We start from the raw sequence: 25961 nt of genomic DNA on the forward strand, positions 1-25961 counted from the left end.
TTACCTGGGCTTCCCTGCAGGCTGAGTCTGCTGGCGACTGGGCTGGACCTTGATGGCTCCGCGATGGGGGGACAGGCTTGGAGAGTTGCGGGGGGAGGCGCCAGGGGAGAGTCGGGGGGAGGAGTGGGAAGATGGTTCGGGGGCTTGGGCCACGGAGGCGGGTCCAGGGTGTTTCCTCGGGATGCGTCTGATTAGCCGGCTGACCCATCGCTGCTGCTCCTCCTGAGAGCCGGCCAATAGGAGTAGGTCTTTGGCCGTGGATATGTCGTAGTTCACTAAGGGAGGAGGTTTGACGTTAGTGAATACACTAATACAGGAAAACAATTTATTTAAAGAAAACGGACTAATATGTATGCCTACTAAAATGTGCTTTAACTTCACTGTCTTAATAATACAGTCGCTAAAGTGGCAATGTTCAAGGGGGACTAACATTCTAAACAGTAATTCCCATTGTTCGAAAACTCATAAATAATATTTAACCCTCGCTTGCCCACATGCCCATAAAACCCTTTGAACCCAGTGGCATTCACCCACAGAAATATAAAACCTAGACGGTAAAGTGGCACAAACCCTCTGGGTTTTAGAACTCTATGGGTGAACACCACTGGGTTTATAGAGTTTTAAGGAATGTGGAAGGCAAGGGAGGGTTACATATTGTGACCATTCCCCTCTTACTGACCCCTGCAGGGGGCGATAGCCTCCTCATTCTGGTCTAAGTGGTCCTTGTGGCACTTGGTGTGGCAGCGGCGGCACTCCAGCGCGGGCGGCGGCTTGAACACGTTCCACAGGGGCCGCGTGCACGCCTCACAGCTCGATGGCAGGTGGTAGAGAGTGGGGATAAACTCGTGACCCTTGTGCGTGACGTAGGACGAGCGCTCGCCCGCCAGCGCCAGCGGCTCCGCCGCAAATTCCTGCTCCCGCTTGCTCTCGCCCTCATTGGCGTAAAGGATCTGTGAGGTGGAGAGATGGAAGAGGAATTAAGGAGCAGATCATATATGTTACGTTTCTGTAAATGAGGATTCTGTTGAAAGTCTCGAAGAAAAGATATTGATGTCAATGTGAGTTGTCACCTGGAATATCCTGGGGATTTCTTTGGTGTCAGCACGGTACACATCTGTTTGAGTGACTGGTCGGACGTGGAACAGCTTACTGCATGGAGGAAAGAATGGAAAAAAATGATAGGCATCTCAATAGAAGCAGTGAGAGAAAAAAAAGATCAAATGAGGACAAACAAGCTTTGTGACTCACTCAATGTCTAGGATCATGTAGGGGTTGGACTGCTCTCGGTCCATCTCACTATTGTAGAACAAGATCTTCTTACTGCTTACCACCACGTACTGAGAGAGAGAGAGCAGGGAAAAAGACAAAATCACACAGTAGGACTCACGTGTCAGTGGAATAATCAATAAAGACCAATAATCAGGTACAGAATAGTCAGAGAGGCAGAAGGGGCACCATACCCTTCTATCCCATCCAAATCTCTTGGTGCTCTTCACAGGAAGTGATAGCCAGCCCTCCAGCCTGGTATCTGTTTTGCATACAGGAAACAGGAAGTACATTAATATTGCTTCATAAGAGCTTCATTACAGCTGTTACATACTGCAGAGCTGAGGTCAGGAGCCAATCCACACGGCCCACTTTTGTCGAAACGTGTTGCGTGCATCATGTAATACTCTGTAGCTAATTATTGTCTCCTAAACGTTATTTACATGCCTTCCCAACAAAGGTTTTTATTTCGCTAAATTAATCTATTAATGGTGCTTGAAAGAAAAATGGCACCCTATTTCTTATCCAAAATGGTACCATTTCTGGTCAAAGTAGTGCACTATACAAGGAATAGGGAGCCATTTGAGATGCAGCTCAGGATCCCTACACGCGAGCTATTCCAAATCGGGAAAACGTTTTGAAAGTCCACATAACCTTGAGTTGAGTCAACTCAAACTAACAGGGGCCACACAATGTTAGGCTGCGACTTTCCGCACACAGCTGTGAAACACCAACCACTATTACTGTAGTTGCACTGCAGAGTCACTGCCGGGAGTGTTACAGACTGACAGACTGCCGAGGCGGGATAGAGAGGGTACGTATTTTGGAGACTTGCTTCGTTGCGTTTGAACCACCATGAGGGGTCACCTGCACCGCTGCGGTCAGGCTCTGGGGACGGCTGCTCATAGGTGAGGGCCAAAGGTCGGCGGCCATGTTCTAACCGCCCGTCATTTACGTCATACTCTTTCTCTTCCTCCTACTCCTCATTCTCAGAGTCGGAGCCAAAGAAAAGGTGAGCCACTCTAAAGGAGGGCCGGGTGGCAATGCTGACATTTCTGCCTGCGCTGGTAGTGGAGGGCATATATTCGGAGGTCTGGGAGTGACTGATGAACACTACACCATCACAACAGACAGAGAGAGGGAGTGTGGGAGTGGATATTGAAGGGACAGAAAGGAATAAGGAATTAAAGGTGTATTCGAGGCAGATGTTTAGGCATAGTGAAAGAAGGCGTGGGAAAGTCAATAAAGGAGTGACAGGTGGGAAAATAAAAGGTGTGAGGAAAACAGTGTTGAGACAGAGAGAGATAGGGAAGGATAGAGGGATTGATAGAGGAGTGTTCAGTGCTTTGACTTGAATGTTAAATATTCATTATTTAACGCTCAAGTTAAAACACTGAACATTTGAGTACATAAAGGTAACACCTGCCTACTGAGGGTTTCCAATTGAAGAGTTAAGTGGCCAGTGTTAAAGTGAGGGGTGAGAGGCCGGTCTTACCTGGGTAACCGCAGTCATCCATGTCGTTACTGCTGCTGACGCTGGTGGAGTCCATAGAGTGGATGCTCAGAGAGGTCAGCTGACAGCGCAGCTGCTCAATGTCACTGTCCTTACTGTCCAAGGCCATCTGGAGCTCCATGCGTACCTGGCTCTCGTCTGATAACACCTACAGTACAGATGGAAATCAGAGGAGGATGCTGGCACCTTAAATGGGGAGGACAGGCTCGCGGTAACGGCTGGAGCGGAATAAGTGGAATTGTTATCAAACACATGGTTTCCATGTGTTTGATGCCATTCCATTACCACGAGTCTGTCCTCCCCTCAGCAGCCTCCACTGATGGAAACACACATGCACACACTTTTAGCTGAAGCATCAAGTAGGTAGTATTTACTGGTGTCTATATATCGATGTGACTTTGGGAGGCCATTCCAGCCAACTGGCCTCACTTTGTTCCCACAGCACTGCCTAGTAATAAGAAAATGAAATGCTCGCATAGTAAAACGTTCACAGCAACAAGTGGTTGTGTGATGGTTAGTATTTTATTTCTTTAACCTTTATTTAACTAGGCAAGTCAGTTAAGAACAATTTCTTATTTACAATGACGGCCTACCCCGGCCAAACCCTTACGACGCTGGGCCAATTGTGAGCCCTCCTATGGGACTCTCAATCACGGCCGTTTGTGATACAGCCTGGAATCTAACCAGGGTCTGTTGTGACGCCTCTAGCACTGAGATGCAGTGCCTTAGACCACTGCGCCACTCGGGAGCCCAACCTAGTACAAGGTTGTGGTTATGTGATGGTTAGTTTAAGGTTGTCGTTGTGTTTTGGTTGGACTGACTACCTGTTTAAGTGGCTGCGTGAAGGTTGTGGTTATGTTATAGACTGACCGCCTGCATATCGTTTATCTCTCTTTGGTACTTGATGATGGTGCTGTTCAGTTTCTCCTTCTCCGACCTCAGCTCCAGCTGTAGCTTCCTGTTCTCCTTCTCCTTCCTGCGCATGTCCAGGGTGTCGTCGTGGCGGTGACCCGTACGCATCGACTCCCTCCGGTTCATGATTTCAGACAGCTTGTTGACCGCCTGGTGGATACAGCCATACATATACACAATATGTTATGGGGACGGAAATAAACAGCACACCGCAATATACACCGAGTGCACAAAACATTAGGAACACCTTACTAATATTTGCTCTTAGAACAGCCTCAATTCGTTGGGACACGGAATCCACAAGGTGTCAAAATCGTTCCACAGGGATGCTGGCCCATGTTGACTCCAATGCGTCCCACAGTTGTGTCAAGTTGTCTGGAAGTTCTTTGGGTGGTGGACAATTCTTGATACACGGGAAACATTAGAGCGTGATACACCCAACAGCGTTGCAGTTCCTGACACACTCAAACCGGTACATCTGGCACCTTCTACCATAACCCGTTCAAAGGCACTTAAATCTTTTGTCTTGCCCATCACCCTCTGAATGGCACACACACAATCCATGTCTCAATTGTGGTCCCGTGTGGCTCAGTTGGTAGAGCATGGCGCTTGCAACGCCAGGGTTGTGGGTTCATTTCCCACGGGGGGACCAGGATGAATATGTATGAACTTTCCAATTTGTAAGTTGCTCTGGATAAGAGCGTCTGCTAAATGACTTAAATGTAAATTGTCTTAAAAATCCTTCTTAAACCCGTCTCCTCCCCTTCATCTACACTGATTGAAGTGGATTTAACAAGTGACATCAATAAGGGATCATAGCGTTCACCTGGATTCATGGAAAGAGCAGTATTTTGTACACTCAGTGTATATTCTCAATGAAAAATACTTTATGGGCTGGTTTCCCGGACACACGATTCAGCCTAGTCCTGGAACAGAAAGCGCTTTTGATGGAGATTCTAGGAAACTGACTCTATATATTGCATAATATGTAACATTTTAGTTTTGTATCTGTTCTGCTGATCTCAGGACCATGAACCCCCGATACTTTGTACTCCAGGAGCTAACGTGTTATGCTAACCATTACCCCTACCAATAACGTGGTCTTGGTTGGGAAAGGGCGACACTACTTTTACAGCGACACTATTTGTCGCTAACCAGTGCTTTCTAGCCAGCTAGCTCGTATGTGATACACATCCAAACAGTCCCTCACCTGTATCTTAAGCGTTCTCTCCGTCTGCAGATTCTTCTCAAAGGACATCTTCACGCTGTTCATATGTCTCTCATCCTCCCTGGCCTTCTGGAGCTCTGTGAACAAAACCCATACCAAACCTTCTGACAACATCCCTGGAACATTCTGGACAAACATTCTCATCACCACATCTGGTAACATTCTGGATACTGTGAGGACATTGAGAGCACATGGAATCCTCCATCACCAAACCAAGAACAAACATTCCCACAACATTTCTGGAACATTCTGGACCTGGGCTCAAAGTAGGAAGGGCGAGTGGGGGGGGGCTACTCACGTTGCTGCATCTCCTTCAGTTGGTTATTGAGCTCCTCTTTCTCATTGGCTAGGTTGGCCACGTCTACGGTCAGGGTGCGGTTGGACTCCTCCAACTGTAGGGGGCCACAGATGACAGTTGAGCATTACAGACACCAAGTACAGTGGGAGAAGGGTCTCAAAAGTATTCAGTGACACCCTCTCTTTGACAACATTCTTATTTGACTGATTAAACTCAAGCCTCAGTCTCTCTCCCTCTCTCTTCCTCCCCGCTCTCTCTCTCTCCAACCCATCCCCCCTCACCGAGCCGATGGTGGCCTCCTTGTCCCCTAGCTCCTGCCTGTGTTGGGCCATCATGTCCTTGATCTCCAGCTTTTTCATGATCTTCTCCTTCTCCAGATCGGAGTACTTCTCCTCGGCGATGGAGCGCGCTAGCTGTTCAGAGTCCACCTTGGTCAGGCTCACCCCCAGCTGTGCTGCCAGGGAATCCCTGTGGGAAGGAAGACCCGGAATACCAGGGAATGTGGGAATTTGGAGAAATACTGACACTACTGTATGGGAAAACGGCTGAATCTAGTCCAGTGCTTTATGTCAGAGCAGTCACTGGAAGGCCAGAAAGGAAATCCCAGAATACCAGGAAAATCCTGGTTTGTTGGAATCTGTGCACTATAATATGGGAAAATTAAGCTAATGACATCAGTGTCCTGTACTGTATGTCGGGACGGTCACTTGACCTAGGAATACATTAATCTTGCATTGCCAAACGTTGTAATAGGAGAAGGCTGGCCTGAGGTTAGGCCTAAGTACACTACAGGTCAAAAGTTTGGGGTCACTTAGAAATGTCCTTGTTTTTGAAAGAAAAGCAAATTTTTGACCATTAAAATAACATATAATTGATCAGAAATACAGTGTAGACATTGTTAATGTTGTAAATGACTAGTGTAGCTGGAAACGGCTGATTTTCAATGGAATATCTACATAGGCATACAGAGGCGAGAAATGAAGGCTATTCCATGCAAGAAATTGCCAAGAAACTGAAGATCTCGTACAAGGCTGTGTACTACTCCCTTCCCAGAACAGCGCAAACTGGCGCTAACCAAAATAGAAAGAGGAGTGGGTGAACAACTGAGCAAGAGGACAAGTACATTAGTGTCTAGTTTGAAAAACAGACGCCTTAAGTCCTTAACTGGCAGATTCATTAAATAGTACCCGCAAAACACCAGTCTCAACTTCAACAGTGAAGAGACGACTCCGGAATGCTGGCCTTCTAGGCAGAGTTGCAAAAAAAAAAGCCATATCTCAGACTGGCCAATAAAAAGTAAAGATTAAGACGGGCAAAAGAACACAGACACTGGACAGAGAAACTCTGCCTAGAAGGCCAGCATCCCGGAGTCGCCTCTTACTGTTGATGCTGAGACTGGTGTTTTACGTGTACTATTTAATGAATCTGCCAGTTGAGGACTTGTGAGGCATCTGTTTCTCAAACTAGACAAACCTCCCACTCCTCTTTCTATTCTGGTTAGGGCCAGTTTGTGCTGTTCTGTGAAGAGAGTAGTACACAGCGTTGTACGAGATCTTCAGTTCCTTGGCAATTTCTTGCATGGAATAGCCTTAATTTCTCAGAACAAGAATAGACTGACGAGTTTTAGAAGAAAGGCCATTTTGAGCCTGTAACCAAACCCACAAATGCTGATGCTCCAGATACTCAACTAGTCTAAAGAAGGCCAGTTTTATTGCTTCTTTAAATCAGAACAACAGTTTTCAGCTGTGTAACATAATTGCAAAAGGGTTTTCTAATGATCAATTAGACTTTTAAAATTGTAAACCTGGATTAGCTAACACAACGTGCCATTGGAACACAGGAGTGATGGTTGCTGATAATGGGCCTCTGTACGCCTAAAAAAAAAATCAGCCGTTTCCAGCTACAATAGTCATTTACAACATTAACAATGTCTACACTATATTTCTAAACAATGTCTACACTATATTTTTAAACAAATGTCTACACTATATTTCTAACATCAATTTCATGTTATTGTAATGGACCATTTTTTTGTTGCTTTTCTTCAAAAACAAGGACATTTCTAAGTGACCCCAAACTTTTGAACGGTAGTATATATATCAATGAGTTCCATTTTCACTTCTATTTTAGGTGCAGTCAAGTCAAAAACGTGATATTACTCTTTTATATATACTTCCACACAATGAGGTTGGAATAATATTGTGAAATTGTGAAAATGATGATGATGCCCTTTTAGTATAATAGTCTAAGGGCTGTTTAGTGTCAGCCTGTTTTGGTGGGATGTAGTTTTGGTGACATCACCAGGCGGTAAATTAGTTAATAGACAAATAAGAGAGTTCCAAACCTCTCTGCCAATAACAGCTAGTTTTCAGTTTTCCCCTCCCCACCATTTTAATTGAAAACAATGACAGTAAGGTACTTAAAAAAAAAAATATATAACTAGGCAAGTCATTTAAGAACAAATTCTTATTTTCAATGAAGGCCTAGGAACAGTGGGTTAACTGCCTTATTCAGGGGCAGAATGACAGATTTGTACCTTGTCAGCTCGGGGCTTCGATCTTGGAACCTTTCGGTTACTAGTCCAACGCTCTAACACTAGGCTACGCTGCCGCCCCTTAATTGTTACCCAGAAATGATTTGATATTGAGATAAAATTAGACCTCCGTGCTGGCTGTAACAGGAGTTTAGAGCTTAAAGTCTGTCTGTGTGACTTTACAGTGTGTGCTAATAATCAAACATCTTGTGTAATTTAATTTGGTCAGATTCTCGAAGATCATTGTGTTTGTGATATGGTGATTGATGGCACATCACCTGTAGACTAGGCATCACAAGAGGTTAGGTTACGCTCTGATCACATTACCTGCAGTATTGTCAGGCTATCATTTCGCCATGATAAGGGTGGAACGCATTATTACATGAGGCTACAGCTAATCACTTGTGGACAGACTACTTAAACATAAGTGGTACCATGTATGTTTACGTAGTCTGTCCATGACAGATTAACTTTGTGCTAATGACACTAATCTCCAAGAGCTTGTTAGAAGTGCTTCTTCCCACAATGGGTCCAGCAACTACAGTGGATGTATAACCAGGCAAGTGCAGTACAGCTGGGCTCAGTAGTGTGAACAAAGATATAATTGAGTTTCAGGTAGGGTTGTAAAAATCCAGTAACTTTCCCAGGGTTTCCAGAAATCACGGTTGGGTGATTTGCAGAAAAAAACTGCATTTTGGGAAAACTTACAGGAATTTCGCAACCCTAGTGTCAAGGCACAGTTTATGGGTAGGATCCTGTTCCAGTACCTCTCCTCCTGGTACTCCTCCAGTCTCTGCAGAATGTCCTTATACAGCTTGTTCCTCTCATCACACTCCTCCTTCAGCTCCCGGATCTGGGTCTTGTACAGGGTCTGGCACAGAGGACAGCCAAGTCAACACACACCAACTATTGTGCGTCCCAAATGGCACCCTATTCCCTATGTAGTGCACTACTTTTGACCAGGGTCAATAGGGATAGGGTGCCATTTGGGACATAACAAACACTGTAAAGCAGTGCTAAATTGCTAAATATAGTATTTCTTAGGGTTGCAAAAATTCCCAGCAGTATTCTAACCTGGATGTCTGGTAAACCTGGGAATTTGGGGGAAATCTTTCCACACATTGGGAGAGTGACTAGAAGTCAACAGTACCGTGAAATACTGTTCTGCCTCCAGCTGGTCCTTCATCTCCTTCAGCTGTCCGTCAGTCTCCTGTCTCTCCCTGTGATTGGGGAAAAAGACTGTCAATCACTGCCATGTCAAATCAATCTAAAACAAGCAACACACAACTCCCAACATGTAGTGCCTGGGGAAGACAGAAATGATACCTAATGATGAGTAACATCTATTGGCCATCACATCCCCTCTCTCACACACACACATACAGTGCCTTTCCGGAAAGTATTCAGACCCCTGGACTTTTCCCACATTCAGTTACGTTACAGCCTTATTCTAAAATGGATTAAATATATAAAACTCCTCAGTAACCTACACACAATACAGCATAATGACAAAGCAAAAAACGTATTTTTTGTAATTGTTTCAAATTTATTTGAAAAAAAAGAAGGAAATATGACATTTACATAACTATTCAAACACTTGACTCAATACTTTGTTGAAGCACCTTTAGCAGCAATTACAGCCTCAAGTCCTCTTGGGTATGACACTACAAGCTTGGCACACCTGTATTTGGGGAGTTTCTCCTATTCCTCTCTGCAGATCCTCTCAAGCTCTGTCAGGTTGGATGCACAGCTATTTTCAGGTCTCTCCAGAGATGTTTGATCAGGTTCAAGTCCGGGCTCTGGCTGGGCCACTCAAGGACATTCAGAGACGTGTCCCGAAGCCACTCCTGCATTGTCTTGGATGTGTGCTTAGGGTCGTTGTCCTGTTGGAAGGTGAACCTTCGCCCCAGTCAGAGGTCCTGAGCGCTCTGGAGCAGGTTTTCATCAAGGATCTCTGTGTACTTTGCTCCGTTCATCTTTGCCTGAATCCTGACTAGTCTCCCAGTCCCTGCCGCTGAAAAACATCCCACAGCATGATGCTGCCACCATCATGCTTCACCGTAGGGATGCCGCAAGGTTTCCTCCAGACGTGATGCTTGGCATTCAGGCCAAAGAGTTCAATCTTGGTTACATCAGACCAGAGAATCTTGTTTCTCATGGTCAGAGTCTTTAGGTGCTTTTTGGCAAACTCCAAGCGGGCTGTCATGTGCCTTTTATTGAGGAGTGGCTTCTGTCTAGCAACTCTACCATAAAGGCCTGATTGGTAGGGTGCTGCAGAGATGGTTGTCCTTCTGGAAGGTTCTCCCATCTCCATAGAGGAACTCTAGAGCTCTGTCAGAGAGACCATCGAGTTCTTGGTCACCTCCCTGTCTTGGTGGTTCCAAACTTCTTCTATTTAAGAATGATGGAGGCCACTGTGTTGTTTTTGGGACGTTCAATGCTGCAGAAATGTTTGGTACCCTTCCCCAGATCTGTGCCTCCTGTCAATCCTGTCTTGGAGCTCTACGGACAATTCCTTCGACTTAATGGCTTGGTTTTTCCTCTGACATTCACTGTCAACTGTGGGAACTTATATAGACCGGTGGGTGCCTTTCCAAATCATGTCCAATCAATTGAATTTACCACAGGTGGACTCCAATCAAGTTGTAGAAACATCTCAAGGATGATCACCTGAGCTCAATTTCGAGTCTCATAGCAAAGGGTCTGAACATTACGTAAATAAGTTATTGTGTTTAAGATTGATGAAGAAAAAAACAATTGAATACATTTTTGACTAAGGCTGTACCCTAACAAAATGTGGAAAAAGTCAAGGGGTCTGAATCCTTTCCAAAGGCACTGTACGTCCAAGCCAGCTCGACTGTGCATATGTGTTTATAAAGCATGTGTGTGTGCTCGCGTTATCCCCTCTACCTGCGTAGCTCCTGGTTCTGTTTCTCCAGGCTGTGCTTCATGTCTAGCAGGTGGTTGAGCTCCTGCTTCAGCTGCTTCTCCGAGGAGCACAGGGCAGTCACCTGCTGGGTCTGGGCATTCAGGTCATTCTGGCTCAACATGCGCTTTTGCTCCTCCTGCTCCATACACAGGCTCAGGGTTTTCACCTAGAGTGAGGAGAAATGAGACAGTGTGTGAGAGTGAGTGAGTGAGTGAGTGTGAGAGAGTGAGTGAGTGAGTGAGTGAGAGATGGTGAGGTTAGTTTAGGGTAAAGACAGCACCAAGATCTTTTCTTGCAGGTAATAGAACAGACAAGAGAGAAATCTTCACGAAACACACAAATAAAGACACACACGCACACATATTTACACGCTCTCTCACACAAAGATGCATAATGAATGTAGAGACACGCACAGACTTGTCCCCCTCCCCACACACACACACCTCCTCAGCGAGTTTGTCCTTGTGCGTGCGCAGCTCGTCCAGTTTGTGCTCAGCCTGCTTGTAGTCACAGTCCAGCATGGAGTACTCCTTCTCCAGGTGCAGCAATCTGGACTCCAACTGCAGCTTGTAGCTCCGCTCCTCCTGCAGCGTCCGCTCCGTCCCTCACAAACATAAGGAGGAGACAATGTTATGATAATAATAGACAATTGTATAATATGGACCGCCAGATGTTTCCCAATTTTGCTGCAGACCTGAACTAGCTGACAGTATTCACCTATTCAAGGACTTAGTTGACAAGTTGATTCAGATGTGCTAGAATAGATGGAACAGCTGGAGGTCCCAGAGGAGAGGTTTGAAAAGTCCTGATTTAGCCAACACTTTTATCCAGATTGTCATTGTTGACAGTGACACATACTCACTAGGTGGGGCCCATTTCCCCCCTGCTTCTTGTTGTAACATATATTTTTCTCTTATGCTCCATTTCACTTATCTATCAATTCCCAAACACCACTACCTTTTCTCCCCCCCTCTCACCATTCAGGGCCTCAGACTTGGCTTCTTCGATGGACTCGTAGATCTGGTTCTTGTCGGCCAGGTGTGTCTTGGTGGCCTTGTGCTCTGCCCGCTCCATGTCAAAGCTCTGCTGCAGTGACTTGTGCTTGAACGCCAGGTCAATCTCCTGGTTGCTCTTCTCCTAATGGACCCAACCAGAAGTCAAAGGTCAGCTGTGCATGTGTGTCTCTGTGTGTGTGGCTGTAATCTGTGTACAGCCACAGGATAAAGAGGGGACAGCCGCCCAATACCAAATTGATTGCCACTGTGAGAGATCTAAGAGGACTTGAGATTATTAGATCTAATAAATCAATAGATCTACAGTGCCTTCAGAAAGTATTCACACCCCTTGACTTTTCCACATTTTATTGTGTTACAGCTTGAATTAAAAAAAAATATTCAATTGTGTCACTGATCTACACCCAATACCCCAGGGATCATCAACTAGATTCAGCCGTGGGTCAATTTTTTCTGGAGCAGATGGTCAGGGGGCCGGAACATAATTACAAATCATTTGTAGACTGCAAATTGCCTGCAAGAAGCCCAAACAGATAGAATGTTTGACTAAAACATAATCATTTCAAACCTTGCGTACATTTGTATACAATCACGTGTCTCTCTATTATGCGTGGGAATGCCTGGGAACAGATTTCTTTAAATAACTTGTAGCTGATTTCCTGGTGTTTTTACAGTCTTTTATGTCCAGCAATCAAAATCCCCCCCCAAAATACATACATATTTTTTATTATTTTGCTCAGAAAACTTGGGGTGCCAAACCCCCCCCCCCCCCCCCCCGCGGACCAAATTCGTCCCACGGGCCACCAGTTGGGGGACCCTGCAATAGCCCACAATGTGAAAGTGTAATTATGTTTTAAGAATTTTTTGGGAAATTAGTTAACAGTAAAAAATGTCTTGAGTCTGTAATTATTCAAGCCCTTTGTTATACAAGCCTAAATAAGTTCAGGGGTAAAATGTGGCTTAACAAGTCACATTATAAGATGAATTGACTCTCTATGAAATAATAGTGTTTAACATGATTTTCATCTCTGTGCCCCGCCCACACATACAATTATCTGTAAGGTCCCTCAGTCAAACAATGAATTTCAAGCACAGATTCAACCACAAAGACCAGGGAGGTTTTCCAATACCTTGCAAAGAAGGGCACCAATTGGTAGATGGGTAAAAAAAAAATTAAAAGCAGACATTTAATATCCCTTTGAGCATGGTGAAGTTATTAATTACACTTTGGATGGTGTATCAATGCACCCAGTCAGATTAGACTAGATTAGTTTATTAGTCACATGCACAGGGTCGCAGATGTAATTGCAGGGTGCAGTGAAATGCTTACGCTCCGAACTCCAACAGTGCAGGTCAAAAAGAGAAGTGACAATAATACCAATCATAAAAAATACATATTTACAACTGTAACAATGATAAATGTCAATGGGGGGGTAGAATGTCCCCGAGGGAATGTCCATAAGTACAGGCACCCTTCCAAATAGTTGCTGGAGGGGAAGGAAACCACTCAGGCCAATGGTGATTTAAAAAAAAGTTAGTTTAATGTCTTTGATATGAGACAAATTTGGATGGATCAACAACATTGTAGTTACTCCACAATACTAACCTAATTGACAGAGTGAAAATAAGCAAGCCTGTACAGAATAAAAAATATTACAAAGCATGCATTCTGTTTGTAATAAGGCACTAAAGTAATACGGCAAAATATGTGGCAAAGAAATACACTTTTTGTCCTGAATACAAAGGGTTATGTTGTTTGGGGCAAATCCAACACAACAACACATCACTGAGTACCACTCTTCATGTTTTCAAACATGGTGGTGGCTGCATCATGTTCTGTGTATGCTTGTCATCGACAAGGACTAGGGAGTTGTTTAGGATAAAAAGAAACGGAATAGAGCTAAGCGCAGGAAAAATCCTAGAGGAAAACCTAGATCAGTCTGCTTTCCGACAGACACTGGGAGACAAATTCACCTTTCAGCAGGACAATAAACTAAAACCCAAGGCCAAATATACCTTGGAGTTACTTACCAAGACGACATTGGATGTTCCGGAGATAATGTACACAAAAAAATGAATTAAAAACATTTTAATCCCACTTTGTAACAAAACAAAATGTGGAAAAAGTAACTTTCTGAATGCACTGTATCTTGCTCTGAAACGCTGTTTCAGTTCATTTTCTTCCGTTTGGTGCCTAATGTTTCACGACCCAGCCCTCTTACCTTTTCCATGTCAGTGAGCCTATGCTGTAGCTGCTTCTTCTCCATCTGTGAATTGGAGAGAGACCCCTTCACAAGCTTCACCTCCTCCTCCAGACCCTGGATATGCCCTGAGAGAGAGGGAAGATAAAGAACAGTGAGAGAGAGTGAGGGAGGTAGGGACGAGAGTAAAGGTGGAGAAAGCGAGAGAGAAAATGACATGGAGAAACACAAGTACAGAAATAGGGAGAAAGGGAGTGAGAGAGACAGAGATTAGTATCGTTTTGAGGTATCTGTGAGGCAGAGGTGGCACCACAGGTCCCAGAATGGTGTGGCGGAAAAACTATTCTGGGGCCCATAGTTTTTTTCTGATCTGGTAACCTAACCGTCGCAGATGCGGAACGCCAACATAGGCCTGTTTCAAATTGTTCAACGTGTCCAGATCCGAAACGACAACAGTATCACTTGTCTCCAGGGGTGTTTTGACTGTACTATGTGGGAGGTATGAGTTGTTGATCAGACTATGTAAACTTCTGTGTTGAGTCAGGTGTGCCTACTAAAACCTGTAAAATCGTCCCTAACAATAAGCCTTGGGTATCAACAAAAATCTAAAATCACTACTTAATAGGAAGAAGGCGGTTTATGCTGAGGGTGATAGACAGGCTTTAAGAGATGTACAACGTGAGATCAAAAGACAGATACCGGTGGACAAGGAGGCATACAAGCAAAGGGTGGAGAGGACGCTCTCCTCCGAAAACTCAAGGGTGGCCTGGCAAGGGATTAAATCCATGGCTAAAGCCTCCCACATAGACAGGGGAGAAACCCAGTGCTGACCTTGGGAGACATGAGGGCCAGAACATGGCTAATGAACAGAATGTTTTCTTCTCAAGATTTGAATCAGACAACTTTGTGTCAGAGGTAGAACAAATGGAAGTATCATTACAAATGTTTGAGAGGGTTGTTGTGAAACAGGATGATGTTTTGAAGTTGTTCAGCGGATGTAACGCACACAAAAGCCCAGGCCCAGACAAAATAAGTGGACATGTGTTCAAGCACTGTGCTGAACAATTGGCCAGTGTTTTTACAGACATTTTCCAACCTCGCTCGACCAGCTCGACCAGCGACCACGTGCCAGTATTGTGGAAAAACTCAATAATTATACCAATTCCTAAAGCATCTAATCCCTCTGTGCTGAATGACTACCAACCTGTCGCCTTGACATCCTTAGTAATGAAATGCCTTGAGAAAATTGTGAAAAATCATGTTCTCAGCGCCACCCAGAAGCTCCTAGACCCGTTTCAGTTTGCCAATCAGCCAAGCAGAGGAGTGGATGATGCCATTCTTACTCTTCTCAACATGGTCTATAGACATCTAGAGTGTGCCAAATCCCAATGTTGACTTTTTTTCTGCCTTCAACACAATCCAGCCTTACATTCTGCCACAGAGACTCATTCGGGACTTCTCCTTAGATGGGGGGCTGGTTTTGCAGCTGTTGGACTTCCTGAGCCAGAGGTCACAGTGAGTCAAGATAGGTCCCCACGTGTCAGACATACACACTACCAACACAGGCTCTCCTCGGGGATGTGTTTTGTCCCCACTCCTGTACATCTTGTACACTAATAGTTGTACTAGTTCCCATCCTGACAGACACCTCATTAAGTTCGCTGATGACATACCCTGTTGTATGATGACGAAGAACACCATGGAGCGGTCCTAAATGACTTTGTAGAGTGGTGTGACGAATCACAGTTGGTCCTCAATACCAACAAGACCAAAGAGAAGGTGCATAGACTTCAGGAAGCATGCAACACCCACAGTTGAAGTCGGAAGTTTACATACACCTTAGCCAAATACATTTAAACTCAGTTTTTCACAATTCCTGACATTTAATCCTAGTAAAAATTCCCTGTCTTAGGCCAGTTAGATCACCACTTTATTTTAAGAATATGAAATGTCAGAATAATAGTAGAGAGAATGATTTATTTCAGCTTTTATTTCTTTCATCACATTCCCAGTGGGTCAGAAGCTTACATACACTCAATTAGTATTTGGTAGCATTGCCTTTAATTTTTTTTACTTGGGTCAAATGTTTTGGGGTAGCCTTCCACAAGCTTCCCACAATAAGTTTGTGAATTTTGGCCCATTCCTCCTGACAGAGCTGGTGTAACTGAGTCAGGTTTTTAGGCCTCCTTGCTCACACACACTTTTCTATAGGATTGAGGTCAGGGCTTTGTGATGGCCACTCCAATACCTTGACTTTGTTGTCCTTAAGCCATTTTGCCACATCTTTGGAAGTATGTTTTGGGTCAATGTTCATTTGGAAGACCCATTTGCGACCAAGCTTTAACTTCCTGACTGATGTCTTGAGATGTTGCTTCAATATATCCACATAATTCTCCTACCTCATGATGCCATCCATTTTGTGAAGTGCATCAGTCCCTCCTGCAGCAAAGCACACCCACAACATGATGCTGCCACCCCCGTGCTTCCAGGTTGGGATGGTGTTCTTCGGCTTGCAAGCCTCCCCCTTTTCCTCCAAACATAACAATGGTCATCATGGCCAAACAGTTCTATTGTTTTTCATCAGACCAGAGCACATTTCTAAAAAAAAAAGTACGATCTTTGACCCCATGTGCAGTTGCAAACCGTAGTCTGGCTTTTTTATAGCGGTTTTGGAACAGAGGCTTCTTCCTTGCTGAGCGGCTTTTCAGGTTATGTCGATATAGGACTCGATTTACTGTGGATATAGATACTTTTGTACCTGTTTCCTCCAGCATCTACACAAGGTCCTTTGCTGTTGTTCTGGGATTGATATGCACTTTTCGCACCAAAGTACGTTCATCTCTAGGAGACAGAACTCCTCTCCTTCCTGAGCGGAATGACGGCTACGTGGCCCCATGGTGTTTATACTTGCGTACTATCGTTTGTACAGATGAACGTGGTACCTTCAGGCGTTTGGAAATTGCTCCCAAGGATGAACCAGACTTGTGGAGGTCTACAATTTATTTTCTGAGATCTTAGTTGATTTCTTTTGATTTTCCCATGATGTCAAGCAAAGAGGCACCGAGTTTGAAAGTAGGCCTTGAAATACATCCACAGGTACACCTCCAATTGACTCAAATGATATCAATTAGCCTATCAGAAGCTTCTAAAGCCATGACATAATTTTCTGGAATTTTCCAAGCTGTTTAAAGGCACAGTCAACTTAGTGTATGTAAACTTCTGACCCACTGGAATTGTGATACAGTGTATTATAAGTGAAATAATCTATGTGTAAACAATTGTTGAACAAATTACTTGTGTCATGCACAAAGTAGATGTCCTTACCAACTTGCCAAAACTATAGTTTGTTAACAAGAAATTTGTGGAGTTGTTGAAAAATGAGTTTTAATGACTACAACCTAACTGTATGTAAACTTCCGACTTCAACTGTACCTCTGCAACATCTATCAGAGGTCAGAACATTGTAGAGGAATACAAATATCTGGGTGTCCTCTTGGACAATAAGCTTCAGTGGAGTAAATGTACAGACCTGATCTACAAAAAGAGTCAACAGAGACTGTACTTTCTCAAAAAGCTGGGCTCTTTTAATATAGACTGTACTATACTGACTCTGTTTTTACAAACTTTTCATTGAGAGTATTTTAACTTTTTGTATTGTTTGTTGGTTTGGCAATGCCACTATCAGCCAGAGAAATATGCTGAGAAGGATTATCACCACAGCAAGCAAGGTACTTGGAGTCAAACAGACAGGCCTGGATGAGATCTATAAGGTCTGGGCCCTCCGCAAGGCTCACATAATCATTTTAGACCCGAGCCACCCCCTGAACCCGGACTTTGAACTACTCCCCTCTGGGCGCAGGTATAGGGCACTCCTCGGCAGGAAAAACACAACTAGACAATCATTTGTGCCAGGTGTGATATCCTACCTAAATAGCTTGGGCTAATATTCCTATCGACCCAGTATGGCCAGCAGGCTAGTCTTTTTTATATTTTTTTATTGGTATGTAACTTATGAAAGTTGTATTGTCAATTTGTTTTGTATTTAAACATGTACATGACACTGAAACAAAATTCCCCATGGGTACAATAAAATCAGTAAAGAGTTTGCACTTTTACTTTACTTTAAAGCCCATCCCCAGTCTCACCCTGCAGGTCCAGTATAATCTCTGTCCCTAGGCTGCGGTCCCGCCTCTCGGCCTCCAGGTCGGCCTGCAGACCCATCAGCTGCTGCTCCAGGCCCATCTTGGCATTCTCCAGCTGGGTGCAGTTGTCCACCAGCTCCCTGAGGTTGAACTCCAGGGCCTGGGCCTGCTTCTGGGCCTCTGACTGGCTCCTCCGCAGCCGCCCCGACGCCTCCTGCTCCTCGGCCAGCACCGCTGTCGCCTCCTCCAGCTGAGAGATATAGAGGGAGAGAAGGAACCGCATGAGAAATGCCACTCTACCGCTGCTGTCCGACTGTACAATAACTGTAGTTCTTAAATGTTTTTAAAGTAACATTTATAACGATACATTTTTATCAATAGTTTCCCAATCAAGAAATAAATAAGAAAAAGCTGAATATTATTTATTTCCGTATTGTGCCTAAGTAAGTGTTTTCTTATGCTATTTTCTGTGCAATTTGTATGATGTTAATTTCTTCATTTTTTTATTCAATAAAGTGAAAGTAGTCAGTCCATTCCTGGCCGGCTATCATATATTCTTGGTATTTTAGAAGCCATCTCCTGTCAGTTGTGCCCTTGAGCAAGGCACCCAAGCTTACATCCCCTCATGGAGTTTATGTGTGTGTTTTCTCAAGAGGTTGGGTTAAGAAAGCAAAAAACACATTTCTGTGATCTGAAAAATCACAAGATAGTGACGCATACTTATTTAAAGGAATACATGCATACAAGCTTGCTCTCCCTCACCTGTCTCTGCAGGTGGATGTTCTTCTCATTGGAGATCTGAGAGTTCTGGTTCCTCTTCTTCAGCTCTTCAAGCTGGTCCCGCAGGCTGTTTACTAGACATGGTGATGGGATGGATTAAAACAATCAAAGCTTGGTGATGAGTTGGTTATTTGAATCAGCTGTGTAGTGCTAGGGCAAAAAACAAAACGTGCACAGGGGGATTCACTTTTTAATGCTAGTTAAGGTTACTATAAGCATAGTTATCATTCGTGACGTTTGATTTAAAAGCTTTAAAAGCTGCACTAAGTAAGCATTTCACTGTAAGGTCTACCTACACCTGTTGTATTCGGCGCACGTGACAAATAAACTTTGATTTGAAGATGTGTTTTTAATTCACACACAAGCATGTTAGCTAGCTAGCTCAAGCTTGTTAGCTAGCTATCACAAAGGAAATTCAAAGTTCCTCCATAGAAGCCTCTCCTAAGTATAATTATGTGAACCTAATTCATATAACGCATGTCATAACAAGATGCCCAGCGCATCAAGCTTCCTCCTCAACCCTCTCTCGTTCTCTCCCCACCTGCAGCATTTCAGTCGCATCTTGCACCATAGGCTCCACTCGTCTGTCCGTCACGCATGTAAACAACTAGCGTTGCCTGCTCTATCTGCACTGATTGGTGAAATAATTTAATTAGCAAAAAAAAAATGTTTAAAGGTTGATTTCACAGTTTAAAAACCTAACAGAAAATAACAATATAAACCGGTACTTTTTTAGGAACTTTCTTTTGCTGGTCGGAACAGTGGCACCACAGGCTAAAATGTAAGTTTTGCATCTAACTTTACTAACCCATTTTGAGATGTTTTTGGTATTTTGGTCCTTTAATGAGTACCTTCAAAAAGTAAACAAACATCATGTAAATGCATATATTCTTTAGTTTATCATACCACCGTAATCAACATTTCATGAAGTGTAACAACTTTTACATGGACATACATCTATCATTTAAAAGCTCACTACATTTATTCACACATTGTTGTCAAGCCCATTTCATAGAGAATGTTAGAAACTGGACTATAAAGTAACTTACTTTGAAGGCATTTGGCGATTGGTAGGCTAAATTCGATTTCTCGCAAATCAGACATTTTTCTCAGTTTCAGAATAATCTACAGTCACCACAGTTTGTGTAGTTATCCTTAGATATATTCTCCCGATTTACTCAGAGGGAATTGTTAATATGTTGTCACATTTTTATTCTTGATAACATTTCCTTAGAACAATTTGACAAAAATGGCTTGAGAATTTTACAGATGGAAAGATGAAAAAAGTATTTATCCATAATCTCTTCTGAATGAATCTAGTCCTGGAGTGTCTAAACAAAATGAAACCAAAATATTTAGACTGACTTCATCCAGAAAAATTGATTTGTGTGATATGCAAATATGTGCATATTTAATGAGATATCACGTCATTTGCATATTCTATACAAAAAGTATTATATTTGTGTCTACATTTAACTGGTAAAAATGTATTGTGATATGATTTTAAAAAATGCCTCTCATTAAAGCCAACAGATATCATTTCTTGATTTGTTATAAGCATGCACAAGCCCTTGTTATGGTATCTGTGAAACAACGTTAAAATTACACAAATGAAAGTAACAGTCAGGATCACTGTAAAGTGATAATAAAACAAGAGCCAGTCATACATGCTTATGACAAGTCTTTCAATGCATTATAAGCTCATTACAAGCTCATTATAATCAGTATACTGGGCTTAGTTTACGCTCATTCTCGAGGCTGCGTTTCCTGTCTGCCTCCAGCTCCACCCTGCGGAGGTTCTCAGCACTCTGGTGCTGCAGCAGGGCCCTCTCTCTCTCCAGCTGCCTCAGCGATGACTCCACTCTCTGCCTGCTGTTCATCTACAGGGGCAGGGAAGGGTTCATGCGTAATGTGCATAGTCAAAACATTACTGACCATTAACTCTATTACTGACCATTAACTCTCGTCTCACCTCCTCGTCGATCTCGTTGACCAGCTTCTCTAGACGGCTAGTGGTAGTCCTGGGGAGAGAGGAGCATGTGTGAGTGTGTGTGTGTGTGTGTGTTTGGCATGTGTGCTTGTGTGTGTGTTCTGAGGTGAGCCATACTTGCACTTGTGCTCCAGGTCGTCTTTGGCCTGCATCTCATGGTTGAGCTGCTCCTCCAGACAACGGAGTTTATTTTGTAGCTGACCGGAATAAAAGAGGAGAGGGGGGAGAGTTAGCGAGTACACACACTAACATGGAGCTCACCAGATGCACACTCAAGTGTCAATATGTCTGTCAGACAGAATTATATTTAGTCTGTATTAGTGTTCTAGTCTGTCTGTCAGATAGTTCTACTGTGTCTGTCTTTCTGACAAAAAGTGACCATTTAAGAACAATGAAAAGAAGGTCTTAGCGGTAACGGCATGGATTTTGTGAGAGGAAGCGCAACCTATCCAGCTGTGATGCACAAAGCCCTAATGCCCATGGAATAAGAGCGGAGATGTGATTTTTGTGCTGGTAACACTCGTATTAATAAACATTAAAAAATCATGTTTTTTTCCCCATTTGGTTTAATTTGGTTAAAAACCAAGCAAATAGCCTCCCTTCGATGAAGGCTGTTTTTTCTGTCCTGCCCAATGCGTTCACCAAGTAGCCAAGTCTATCAATAAAGGATTTGACTAGTGAGACTGCTTTGAAATAAATCTTTAAATCACCAAAGCTTTATTAAAAGATCAAGTTTGGGAGCAGCAAAACAGTGAGCAGACATCCCCTTTTTTTCTTTGTATTGTGAAGGCCTACATTATTTTAGCCAGCTCCTGTTTTGGATGTGTGTAAAAACCCTTCCACGTAGGCTACCCGTGTCCATATGCCCATCATGAAACGAGAGGTGAGATGATGCTGGTGACCCTTGTATTTAGAACTTATTTTCCTGTAACAATTGCTTTTTTGTTTCATACGATTAAAAACCAAGCCCTCCATAGTCTCCCCGTACCCTAGGCTATAACTAAGGCTGGTTTAACAGCAATCCTTTGTCTTTCTTATCCCGTCAATTTTATTATATCATGCTTCTGACCCCAAGCTATTTAGAAATATACTGTTGTTGAGAAAAAAAACGCTTGATTGTTTTTCGTTTTATTTGTTTATTTTTTAAAAACTTGTTCGAATGATTCCCCATCCTGGCTTTATGAAAATGTCTAGTTCACATGCAATGGAATTTAGGAGCCGTCTCCTATCTTTGGAGAAGTGTGAATGCGATCTGTAAGATGGTTCCATTATGTTTATAAAATATTACATTTGGGAACCACATTTTTCTTAGGGCACTGCAGCCCCTCATAATGGGTTCAGATTTTTTGTGGCCCCCACCCACATCAATGTTGCCCATTACTGCTGTAGACTATTTAACAAACTAGGCTATAACGGACTAACATTCAAATTGGAGTTGATGACAACATAATACATAAAAGACCGTAAATACACAACTTGGAGAAACCACATATTTAGCCATGGAGCACGTTCTGATCGGCCTGTGAGGGGTCAAGCCTCCAATTTATTTATTCATCAAAACCCAGCCCTTTCGCACCACCACCAGCTACTGCACCCATAATTCCCACAGTGAAAATTGCTAAAATATTTCTGACACACCCCTGGACCTATAGTGCTACCGCCATCGCTATTATTTACCATTCCGTTAGGTTTGTGGGTGAGCCCTGAGAGTTCTAGTTTGTCTGTCTGCCTGAGAGTTCTATTTTGTCTATCTGTAGGAGTTTCATTTTATCTGAGAGTTCCATTTGTTATTTCTGAGAGTTGTATTTTGTATGACAGTTCTATTTCTTGTGTCTGAAAGTTCTATTTTGTATATCTGGGAGTTATATTTCTTCTTTTAATAAAAAAAGTATAATGTTTATTTGGCAGGGACAATGCACACCAAAAAAATAAGACTCAGCACTGAGAAAACATGTCGCACCAGATTTAGCTAATAGCTAATTTCTATCTGTAGTCCTTAAAACATCTAGACATACTGTAGGTGAATTTTACATCATACAGTAAACAAAACCCACAGAAATCAGGACATAGAGACGTGTTTCAACACAGAAGTCAAAACATTGCACATAGAAACATATTGCTATTGGATAGACACCCCAGTGGTGTAAAAAGTAGCCAATTGTCATACTTGAGTAAAAGTAAAGATACCTTAACAGAAAATGACTCAAGTATGTGTTTGAGTTTATTTATTTGATTTTTACAGGGACAGTGCACATTAATCAACGTTTCAGTAAAAGTGCCGGTTTTAGCCAGCCGGCTAATTTTCAACCGCCCCTGGGCAGGTTATTAAAAACAATTACAATACAGACAATCATTGAGCAGTGAGCACACGCAGAGCAACATAGGACCAGTAAGACATAGCATACAGACATAGCAACATAGGACAAGCAAGACGTAGCATACAGACAGAGCAACATAGAACAAAAAGCAGCAAGACAAAATTCATTAAAGCAACAAAGTGTTTCCACACCTCACAAGCTACAGACAACAGACAACATGGAAAGCGGCAATACACAGCTAGGGATTATGTTCACAAATCTGATTGACCTTTAGCAATGTCATCATGCATATCACCTTTTGTGAAAGTGTGATATGTGGTGCAGTTATGTGAAAGTCACCCAGTAAAATATTACTTGAGTAAAAGTCTAAAATTATTTAGTTTGAAATGTACTTAAGTATCAAAAGTACATGTAATTGCTTAAATACACTTCAGTATCAAAAGTAAAAGTATAAATAATTTCAAATGTCTTATTAATAAGCAAACCAGACACACCATATTATTGTTTTTAAGATGTATGGATAGGCAGGGGCTATCTCCAACACTCAGACATAATTTACAAATGAAACATTTGTGTTTAGTGAGTCCGCCAGATCATAGGCAGTAGGGATGTTCTCTTGATAAGTGTGTGAATTGGACCATTTTCCCATCCTGTTAAGGATTCAAAATGTAATAAGTACTTTTGGGTGTCCGGGAAAATGTATGGAGTAAAAAGTACAATATTTTATTTAGGAATGTAGTGAAATAAAAGTTCAAAAACACTTTTAAAAGTTAAAAATATAAATAGTAAAGTACAGATTCCCAAAAAAAGTACTTTTACTTAAGTACTTTACGCCACTGGTTTCATGGATGTCTCACATGCTTGTAACCAGCTGGTGATGCAGTAGGAGAGATGTGGAGAAAACCAAAGCATACAAGAATATTCTGGAAGCCTCGATGGAGAGAGCATTTCTGATTAACCGTAAATTGGCTTGGCTATATTGGATTGTGTTGGCCATTTCTTTTATGTGTTTTTTTTAAAGTTGAGGGTGGGCTCAAGGATTATGCCAAGGTATTGAATTCTAAAACAGTTGAGATATTTTGGACATCTATGAGGATGTCGGGGTAGACCTGCTGCTTTTGATTGATGGAGAAACACATGGCCACTGTTTTCCCCACATTTAGGGTGAAACAGGAGTCATTGAGCCATTGTGAAACATTCTCCATAACTGATGTTGACTTGGCAGCCACTTGCTCAGCGCTCTTTCCATGGATGTAGATGACCGTGTCGTCAACGTACATTTGGATCTCCACTCCCTGGCATACAGAAGGAAGATCATTGATATATAGGCTGAACCACAGTCAAGAGCATTTTGGGGGAGGTTGAAACTGGAGAGTTTTGAGAGAAGGACTTTACTGTTGACGTTAACAACATGCTGCCTCTGTTAAGTGGTTCACCTTAAACCCAAACTGCATGGGGTGAAGAGGGACCGACCCTGTATTCAGGTGTGCAGTGAGCTGTTCCTACAACTTTTTAAGCAACCTTTGAGATGACGGGAGTATACTGATAGGCCGGTTGTTGCGCACTTCCTGCTGGTCTCCAGATTTACATTCGGATGTCGGAAGTTTACATACACTTCGGTTGGAGTCATTAAAACTCATTTTTCAACCACTCCACAAATTTCCTGTTAACAAACTATAGTTTTGGCAAGTCGGTTAAGACATCTACTGTGTGCATGTCAAAGGATTTTTCCCCCAAAATGTTTACGGACAGATTATTTCACTTATAATTCACTGGGTCACAATTCCAGTGGGTCAGAAGTTTACATACACTAAGTTGACTGTGCCTTTAAACAGCTTGGAAAATTCCAGAAAAGTATGTCATGGCTTTAGAAGCTTCTGATAGGCTAATTGACAACATTTGAGTCAATTGGAGGTGTACCTGTGGATGTATTTCAAGGCCTACATTGAAACTCAGTGCCTCTTTGCTAGTCTGGTTCATCCTTGGGAGCAATTTCCAAATGCCTGAAGGTACCACGTTCATCTGTACAAACAATAGTACGCAAGTATAAACACCATGGGACCACGCAGCCATCATACCGCTCAGGAAGGAGACGCGTTCTGTCTCCTAGAGATGAACGTACCTTGGTGCGGAAAGTCCAAATCAACCCCAGAACAACAGCAAAGGACCTTGTGTAGATGCTGAAAAAAATTGAACTGTTTGGCCATAATGACCATTGTTACGTTTGGAGGAAAAATGGTGACGCTTGCAAGCTGAAGAACACCATCCCAACTGTGAAGCATGGGAGTGGCAGCATCATGTTGTGGGGGTGCTTTGCTACAGGAGGGACTGGTGCACTTAACAAAATAGATGGCTTCATGAGGAATTGGAAAATGATGTGGATATATTGAAGAAACATCTCAAGACATCAGTCAGGAAGTTAAAGCTTGGTCGCAAATGGGTCTTCCAAATGGACAATGACCCCAAGCATACTTCCAAAGATGTGGCAAAATGGCTTAAGGACAACAAAGTCAAGGTATTGGAGTGGCCATCACAAAGCCCTGACCTCAATCCTATAGAAAATTTGTGGGCAGAACTGAAAAAGCGTGTGCAAGCAAGGAGGCCTACAAATCTGACTCAGTTACACCAGCTCTGTCAGGAGGAATGGGCCAAATTTCACCCAACGTATTGTGGGTAGCATGTGGAAGGCTACCCAAAATGTTTGACCCAAGTGAAACAATTTAAAGGCAATGTTACCAAATACTAATTGAGTGTATGTAAACTTCTGACCCACTGGGAATGTGATGAAAGAAATAAAAGCTGAAATAAGTCATTCTCTCAACTCTCAATCTGACATTT

The 25961-nt window shown here is 42.9% G+C and overlaps 1 protein-coding gene across 1 annotated transcript in view; it reads right to left on the reverse strand.

The window, feature by feature from the left end:
• The window catches only part of LOC120019239 (rho-associated protein kinase 2-like), a 68413-nt gene continuing 42452 nt past the window's right edge, over positions 1–25961 (reverse strand). The window contains exons 9-29 of the mRNA XM_038962559.1: positions 20923–21002; positions 20788–20836; positions 20560–20695; positions 18798–18889; positions 18039–18285; positions 13915–14021; positions 11657–11816; positions 11123–11283; positions 10661–10845; positions 8901–8970; positions 8518–8621; positions 5499–5685; positions 5218–5311; positions 4902–4996; positions 3650–3841; positions 2762–2927; positions 1461–1528; positions 1249–1337; positions 1071–1149; positions 680–950; positions 1–275 (exon numbers count right to left, since the gene is read on the reverse strand). Of these exons, the coding sequence (XP_038818487.1) occupies positions 1–275; positions 680–950; positions 1071–1149; positions 1249–1337; positions 1461–1528; positions 2762–2927; positions 3650–3841; positions 4902–4996; positions 5218–5311; positions 5499–5685; positions 8518–8621; positions 8901–8970; positions 10661–10845; positions 11123–11283; positions 11657–11816; positions 13915–14021; positions 18039–18285; positions 18798–18889; positions 20560–20695; positions 20788–20836; positions 20923–21002 (2907 nt within the window). The remainder of the gene's footprint in view (positions 276–679; positions 951–1070; positions 1150–1248; positions 1338–1460; positions 1529–2761; positions 2928–3649; positions 3842–4901; positions 4997–5217; positions 5312–5498; positions 5686–8517; positions 8622–8900; positions 8971–10660; positions 10846–11122; positions 11284–11656; positions 11817–13914; positions 14022–18038; positions 18286–18797; positions 18890–20559; positions 20696–20787; positions 20837–20922; positions 21003–25961) is intronic.

Source organism: Salvelinus namaycush, chromosome 24 (assembly GCF_016432855.1).
Source record: "Salvelinus namaycush isolate Seneca chromosome 24, SaNama_1.0, whole genome shotgun sequence".
NCBI classification, from domain to species: Eukaryota; Metazoa; Chordata; class Actinopteri; order Salmoniformes; family Salmonidae; genus Salvelinus; species Salvelinus namaycush.